This window comes from Macrobrachium nipponense, chromosome 3 (assembly GCF_015104395.2).
Source record: "Macrobrachium nipponense isolate FS-2020 chromosome 3, ASM1510439v2, whole genome shotgun sequence".
NCBI lineage: Eukaryota > Metazoa > Arthropoda > Malacostraca > Decapoda > Palaemonidae > Macrobrachium > Macrobrachium nipponense.
The window spans coordinates 96,025,894-96,034,358 of NC_087202.1; the positions used below are offsets into that span (position 1 = coordinate 96,025,894).

Consider the following 8,465-nt stretch of genomic DNA (forward strand, 5'->3'; position numbering starts at 1 on the left):
GATCAATTGCTGCTTTGTCATAACCACTGCTTGATCATTTTGTGTATATGCTCATCAATGTCGTTAGATGATTTTTTATGACTTCCGACAGACTTAGTTCCAGTTAAGTTTCATCTATAAAACTTTCCTCTAGCTGCCTGGTCTTCATAGTATTTAATATTGTCATCTGGTTGGTTAGACTGCCAAACCAGTTTACTTTTTTATTATTCTCTCAGTCACCATAGCAGATTCACATCAACCGTGCATTTGACGTTTGGGCCAGTCCCTTATGGCGTTCCTGATTGGTTGTTGACAAGCCAATGACAGGGCTGGAAACTGTCTCTCTCGAGAGTTCACATAGGCAGGATGTATGTTACACCTCTCCTGAAAGATGTATTCCCAAAGAGAGATGGGACACACATCTTACCTATGTGAACTCTCGAGAGACTGAGAGTTTCCATCCCTGTCATTGGCTTATCAACAACCAACCAGGAGCGTCGTAAGGGACTGGTCTAGATATAGTCAGTTGGTTTTTCTCACAGAATCAACCGGCGACAATCCGGGGACTTTCTGCTACGGGGAATTGGGATGTATTTCCAATTCTAAGGACTTTTATCATCCCATTCATCGACCGTTGAACTTTCCTCCCGAAACAAGGGAAGAAGTCGGAGTTAATTACAGAATTAGATCGAAGGAGGATACCACAGGGGTGGTTGTGCCTTGGAACAATATCGAGAAAGTTAAGCAGTCAACATTTAAAGGGAACAGGCTAACTAAATTTATCGTCCATGGCTACTTAAATGGCAAGGATATGCCCTACATAGAAGTGAGTTTAGTGGATTTCCCCGATTTTGTTTTGTACTTAATGCACAGAGGGTCGGAATCCTTACTAGTTAAATTAATTAATAATTTGAAAAGAGTAACAAATGAAATGACAACGCAATGTTATTAGCTTTCATGGCATTTTCTTCATTTTTTAAATAAAAAGAATTCCACTCCAATTTCAGAATAATGCGTATGTCTCATTAGTTGCCATTTACGATTCTGCCAAGCTGAGAACCAGACAAAAAAGATTTACTCATCTAGAGAAAATTTAGTTTGATTTTCATGTTTTTCTCCCTTCAGGAAATAGGAAATAGCTTTTTGCGGCACTACGACGTAAACATCGTATGGGTCGACTGGACGAATGGGTCTATATCCCTCTATAACCAGGCAGTGGCGAACGCGCGCCTCGTGGGTCTCGAAATTGCCTATTTGATAAGATGGCTTCAAGGAAACATGGGTCTAAACCCGGGAGATGTTCATATTATCGGCCACTCCTTAGGAGCGCACATTGCTGGTATGTTTCTGATCTCGAAGTACTACTGAATATCTCTGTGGCACTTATATATCACTCGTTTACGTTCTGCTGCTTTCGAAAACCAGGAAAAATAAGTTATGATTCCTTCAACAGGATATGCAGGAGAGAGAACGCCGGGATTGGGCCGAATCACCGGCTTAGATCCAGCTGAGCCGTTCTTCCAGTACCTTCCGGAAACGGTTCGTCTCGACCCATCCGATGCAAGATTCGTAGACGTCATTCACACAGATTCAGAATCCATCTTTAACATTGGTAATGCTAATTATCTTTTTTTAAATATTCATATCTAATATACCAAAGTTTGGGACTTATTTATTCCTTCGTCATCATAGCACCCTGCGTAAAAGTTTGACCATTATATATAAAGTTGATAAAATTTCGAATAAAGTCACAGGTATAGCACATTCTTAATGCCAATCCTGTTTTCGTGTATTCAACGTTACTTTTTTCTATTATATATTTATTATTAAAATCTAATTGCATATGAATTGCTTACTTCCTTTTGATTGTTGTACCGTGGTCGCGAATTACATTTTCATCCAAATTTCTATTTCATCTCGGCAGGACAAGGGTTTGGTTTGCGACAACCAGTAGGTCACTTGGACTTCTATCCAAATGATGGAAAGCAGCAAGTTGGATGTGAACCACCTCTGGTTGCTCCGTTAAGATGGTTATCTAGAGGAACGGCTTTTAAGAAAGGTTCGCTTAAGATTTGGTTTTTAGTCTTCGGGAACTTCAATAGGTATTACATCAATATTATTGCTTCTTAACCAGCTTCATCCGGGTTTGAGTAAATGATTTAGCAATAAGTTCCTTTTCAATTATTTAAAAAATCATGCAGTTGTCCACAGTGTTTGACTTGTTTTTCCTGAATGCTTCATGTCCATTTATGTTATTTGGACTCCCCAAATTAATAAAGAGCTTTTAGTTTCATAATGTTTCATTTCTTAAAGTAGTTGATTTTCTTCCACCAGTTTGGCACGCCGTTGAGGATGCCCTTGGCTGCAACCACAAGAGGGCCGTTGAACTGTTCGTGAATTCGATTGAAAGCCAGTGTCCTTACATGGCTTTTCGGTGCGACTCGTATGAGGATTATAAATCGGTACGTAGACATAACCTTCCCAAGTCTTTAGCTATTTTGTTAGTTTGCCCTTTTATTTCGTAAAAGAGTTCCATACTTGTTTGAATATGTTTAGCACGTTTTAAACATTTCCAAACTATGTTATTATCAAATGAGAAATACAATACGCAGTACTTAAGTCAAATATCTGCCATCACCCTTTTTTAAAGTATTAATTTGAACATCACATATCGAAGCCATTCTTAGTTAGTATTTCAACTTTCATTCATGTCTTCCGTTGCAAAAATACATTCCTTGTAATTCTGTCAACTTACTTACGTAGGAACCTACATTTTTATTAGCAAAATTTAATGCCTCCAGAGATCAATTTCTACTTCGTTTTCCCATGGTGAAAATAATCAGTCGGCACTTTGCATTAACTGATATTTTATATAATTCTCAGGGCAAATGTGCTTCGTGTGGTATTGATGGCACTGGCTGTGCTCCCATGGGTCTTCACGCAGATTCCTGGCTTGGAGTCGGAACGGGGAAAAATTTAGTGCAGCTTTTTACATCAACCGGGGCTGCGCCAAATTTCTGTCGTAAGTCCTAATATTCCAATACCCATAATAAATGACTAGATCTGACTAACTTTTTACCTCCATTGTGTCATTGCTAATGGAACGATGCCGCAAGTATTCCTGCATGTTTTCAGGCGGCCGGGAATAAAATTGTAATACTCCTTTGTTTTGCAATAACAGTCTATTATCTTTCGATATAAGGTGCACAAGGATAAAAATAGTTTGTCTTGCAGTAGTGGGTTCAAGATCTCTTTTTTTTTTTTTTTTTTTTTCAGAGTGAGTAAACCAAGGTCTAGACCTAGACCTTGGAATAAAAAGCTTTAGGAATTTTGCCTTATTTTCAAACAGTTATATGATCAAACACTAAACGTAGCACAGAAGGTAAAGAGAAAACACACTATTAACTACAGTTTTGACTTTAATGTCTTTTCAGGGTATCATTACAAAGTGATTGTGGAACTGGGCGAATTACCAGGAACGGGGTGGGACAGGATGGGCAAACTCTACGTAGCCTTCACGGATGGAAATGGGCAACAGATGTCTTTCGATCTCACTTCAGGGTAAGGGTTTCTTGGCAGGGTTATGTTAGCTATATTTATTCAACAATTCAAGCTAATTTTATTAGAAAAAAAGACTTGAGACATTCAAAGATTCAAGGTTTTGATGTTAGTTAAGTTTATTCAACAATTCAAGGTGTATTTTATTAAAAAAAAAAAAAAAAAAAAAGACTTGAAGCACTCAATGATTCAAGGTTTCCCTGCTTGTTTCCTTGAAAAGCTGGACAATATTTGACTTATGACTTGATTGAAAGTGAACTCTTTTCCATGCTTAATATATTGTGCTTAAAAAAATCAAATATGCTGCAAAACTTCGAAGCCCATGATAGATATTAACTATACTCATTGAATATTTATCCGACCCAGAACACGTCTGAATAATAGTTATTGACTTGCAATGGCATTTCAGACGTCCCAAGCAATTTACCTCCAGAGGTCAATATACCTTCTTCCTCGAGCACAAGGACGACTTTGAGGACGTGAAAGAAGCCCAGGTAAAGTGGGCAATGTCTCGTCGCGGATCGAGTTCGCCGCAAGCCAGTTTATCTCTACAAAATCTTGCCTTCCGAAATGTTGACACTTACCCACTCAGGTAAAGATTTGTTGTTCAGCTGAAGTATGTCTATTAAGGGTAGTTTCAATTCGTGCTCGGCATTTTCGAGACACACTCAAGGGTCATTTTTGGTAAATTTAATCCGTGGCCTCTTTGTAGAATAAGGTTTTCACACACAGCAGATTCCTCATCTTATTTCTTTGTATATCTTTGTTCAGTTTCTCTCTCTCTCTCTCTCTCTCTCTCTCTCTCTCTCTCTCTCTCTCTCTCTCTCTCTCTCTCTTGTGCATATTTGTGTTCTTTAACATCCTGTTATGATGTTTTCGGACATCTGTTTCTGTTAACATGGAGAATATTAAGCACAGCATTATCATCATACACTCTTTTCATACACTCTTGGTGAGTGGATATTATTTTGACTTGGCAAATCACAGGTCAGCATTTGAAATCCCCAAAGAGGAGTTTTGGCATTATTATTATTATTATTATTATTATTATTATTATTATTATTATTATTATTATTATTATTATTATTATTATTATTATTATTATAATTGTTGTTGTTGTTGTTGTTGTTGTTGTTGTATATCAGGTCCACCATAATCTAACTGAGGATGAACCCAGGACTCCTCGAAAGCTCTTGTGACTTTTTTTTTTTTTCATATAAAATCAACATAATTCGCAACTGAATATTATTGTGAACCTGACATACAGCATATCCCGTTCTCTACCTAGAGGAGAAATACCTATTATTATTATTATTATTATTATTATTATTATTATTATTATTATTATTATTATTATTATTATTATTATTACGGGTCTTGTTATTGTGACTGTTGTAGTTATTCATCAATATCGCTTTCTTTGATGATGTTTTTTATCACTTTTATTGGTTGTCTTATTATCCTAAATATTCTTCTTTTTTCGGCAGGAATAGTATTGGTCGGAGCGGCAGGAGTGAAAGTACTTTCTTCTTCTGTGGGAAATCTAGAGACCCAGTCATAGTCACTGACCAGGAAACAGTTAAGGTGGAAATGACTCCAGATTGCTCTGCATCTTGATGATTTCTTTGCGGTCGTCTATTTTATTGTTACTGTTGCCCAGTCAGCGTTTAGGACGGCCCAGCTAGCCAGCGAATTTCCTATTTGGATTAGGTACACGATTTTATTGTATAGGACAGCTTGACTAGATCGTAACTCGAAGGAAGTTCGGCGTTGTCTATTTTTTTTTTATGACGATACCAATGAGTATTATTTCATTTGATTACATTTGTTTGTCGTGCAAACTGAGAAATTGACAGAAATTCAAAACTGCTAATACTGTTTATCCTCTTCCGCATGACGTCGAGGACATTTGTCAAGAGAACACATGAGATCGTATGTACCTTCATGTATTAATTTGATAAGCTGTTGTTGCGCCGGTTTTAGTAGTCTGCACTTGTTATTCAATGTTGTTATTGTAAATATCATACCGTTGTTGTCGGGGCCAGTTCACTTTCGTAAAACCGTAATCCTAAGCTCTTTGGATAACCAGTGCTACAAAAAATATGAGCCGTCGTTTGACGTTTTTTTAGCAGTCTCCTTTTCGTATCGATGACTCACCCGCCTTTTGGGTAAATTGGACTGAAACCTATCATTCATATTGGTTGTCATGGGTGGTAGTTTTCCCGTTAGTTCTGATAACGCACCAAGGGGGAAATGGTGCGAATGATATTGTCAAAATCTCATTTGATCTAATTCTTGCAGTAATCCGCGATAGGTTAGAGTGGAGTACGCGTGTTTACAATTGCGATGTATATATCGTGTTTCCTATGGCCTGCTAGACTCAGTGAGACTAAAGGCACACGGTGAAGCAAAGAATACCACTGTGGAAAGCATTTTAAACTGCAAAGCCGTAACCACAAGGACCAGTTTGCAGACCCCACGAGTTGTTAATTTTAATTTGATTTATTAACTTTATTAAGTGTCAGGTTAGAATTCCCCGAGGCCTCTGAAACACTCAATGGAGAACTAAGATAGATAAGACCTTTCCATTTATACTGCGGGAGAACGATGAGATCTGGATTTTCAGATGCGATATACCAAAGGTTAAAATGGTTTCCATGGAGGACAGAATCTGCACCATCCAGTTTGCCAATTCGTTACCATAATAAGACAGAGACTCGTAACCGAAGGGTCTCCTTTTTTTAATTTATTTTTATTTTTTTAGTGAGTAACTTTAGAGGTATGTTTTTCATAAGTTATTGTAATTTTTTTATTAACAATTTGTAAAGAATGGATGCGCGCACATGGAAGTATGATTTTTAATTTTTAATGTTACCCATATAGTGTGATTCAAGTTCATAAATTCTGAATGGTGAAATTTCTATCATTATTTGAACAACTATGCGTTTAAGTATGAGAAGCTATTTGTCTAGGTCTCGTTTTCCGTACGCATTAAACTGCATGATTACCCTAAATGCAAATAAAGATTACTGTATTACTTACTTAGCATAGCCGCAAAATGGCACAAGGGCCAATCGCAACTGCCTTACTAAAGAAAATATAGTTGTCGCTCTTTAAGATTTTGCTAGCTCGAGCTAGCACACTCTTCAGCTAACAGGTCAGTAGGTAAAGTCATCCATTGTCAGCTGGCAGAATAGGTCTGTAGTATCTCTGTCATAGCTATCATGAATACCAATAAACAGACAATGCTCAATTTTTAGTACAAAACCATCAACATATTTGTTGATAGTCTTTAGCTAGTTTCTTGATGACATTTCAGTTGCAAATTTTATAGACTATACAATAAATGAGGCTGCACAGACTGAAGGAAAGTTTTAATTTGCAGAAGATTCTGATGCTGCGACATTAAATTAGCCTTTAGATATTAAGGACTGGTAAATAGTAGAGAGAATTGTGTGAGCAGGGCTTGTCTTTAAAATTGGTATTGAAATATTTCAGTTTGCATTATTTTTTTCATAAAAGCCATTTAAAATTATAAGTATTCGAGCAATTTATAGAAATATCTCGTCAGTCATGCTGACCTTTGTTATCATGACAGTGGAAGCATTGAAAATCTAACTTGACACGTGAGCTTTGTAGGGCACTCTAGGTAAGTGTTTTACCTTTGAAGACTTCACCAATGAAAAGTTGGTTTCAAGTTTGATGAGCAATATACTCGTATCATCAGTTCGAATATCTAATCCGTCAAGCCTTAAGGACACGTCTTGCTTACTGTATATAGGTTTTTCATAACATTAATTTTTGTCATTTTATGTAGTTTTTAAGAATCGAGTCAAAGTCGCTGAAATTGTACTTAGCCGGGAACCATGAGTTCCATGTAATTTTAAGAGATCATAATTGCCAGTGATTTTATTCATTAATCTTAATGTTATTTTACATGCTAGTGTATATATTTTGGGATGAATTGGCATTATAGTTACAGACTGAGTAACGAATTAATTGATTCCAGATCATTTTGACTTTTATGAACCATTAATTTTACTTCCCCTGCTCCCCAAGTAACGGGTACTGTATTTTGAAGAGCCAGAACTCTAACTTCCACTTTCTTTCATATGTACCAGAATTACAATGTCTACCATTAGGCTTTAAGCAACTTTATGTTATGACAGCACGGGCATAATATGATTAACGTGTGGAGAGATCAAATGATCTATTTTACCACTCGTGAGAGACTGTGGCTGGTACCCAACCAGTGTTTCCTATTTTGGTGTAGTAATTCAAAGGAAACCTTAACAAGAATCAACGACGAACACAGCTCACAATATATGATCGGAGTGTAAAAAAAAGGATAAGTTCACAGATGTAACCCTTTGTGCTATTGTACGATGCTGATTGACTATACTGTGCAAGGTCTGATTAAACCATATTTTATGTGAAAGATAACTATTTATAATTTAGCTGTTACACCAAGAGAAAAAGATACATTCTTACGAAAGTAATGTAATAAAAAATAAAAAATTACAGCTGTTGTATAAATGTACACAAAGATCTGCTTTGTAACATTATGGGTATGTAGTTTAAATGGTAAAACCTTTTTTTCTCATACGATAATTCCCCATGAACAACCATAACCTCATAAAATTTAGAGGACGCCCTTTATGAATAAATAAAGTGAATATAAAGTGAGTATTCAAATCCTTGCCCTAGACAACGCTATAAGCTTTACGGCTAAACATGCAGAAATAGATTACAGTTGACCTCAGGTGAAAAGGTACCCTCATAATAGACTGTAATCCATCAAAGATTCCGCCTAGTGGTACCCATTGTTCCACCAACAAGGGACACGATGAAGTTGTATTCGACACAAATAAGGAATATTTTTAGCAAGCAGCTTTTTCCCAATTACTAAAAGAGAATGAAGTTGCCTC

At 36.6% G+C, this 8,465-nt stretch overlaps 1 protein-coding gene across 2 annotated transcripts in view; it reads left to right on the top strand.

Moving 5' to 3' along the window:
- LOC135221899 (pancreatic triacylglycerol lipase-like) overlaps positions 1–8,223 on the top strand; it is a 27,780-nt gene extending 19,557 nt beyond the window's left edge. For both annotated transcript variants that reach the window (XM_064259879.1, XM_064259880.1), the window contains exons 3-11: positions 522–805; positions 1,105–1,318; positions 1,433–1,591; positions 1,904–2,038; positions 2,314–2,441; positions 2,863–3,001; positions 3,414–3,540; positions 3,947–4,129; positions 5,025–8,223. In XM_064259879.1, coding sequence (XP_064115949.1) covers positions 522–805; positions 1,105–1,318; positions 1,433–1,591; positions 1,904–2,038; positions 2,314–2,441; positions 2,863–3,001; positions 3,414–3,540; positions 3,947–4,129; positions 5,025–5,154 — 1,499 coding nt within the window. In that variant the 3' untranslated portion in view covers positions 5,155–8,223. The remainder of the gene's footprint in view (positions 1–521; positions 806–1,104; positions 1,319–1,432; positions 1,592–1,903; positions 2,039–2,313; positions 2,442–2,862; positions 3,002–3,413; positions 3,541–3,946; positions 4,130–5,024) is intronic.
- The last annotated feature ends 242 nt before the right edge of the window (positions 8,224–8,465 follow it).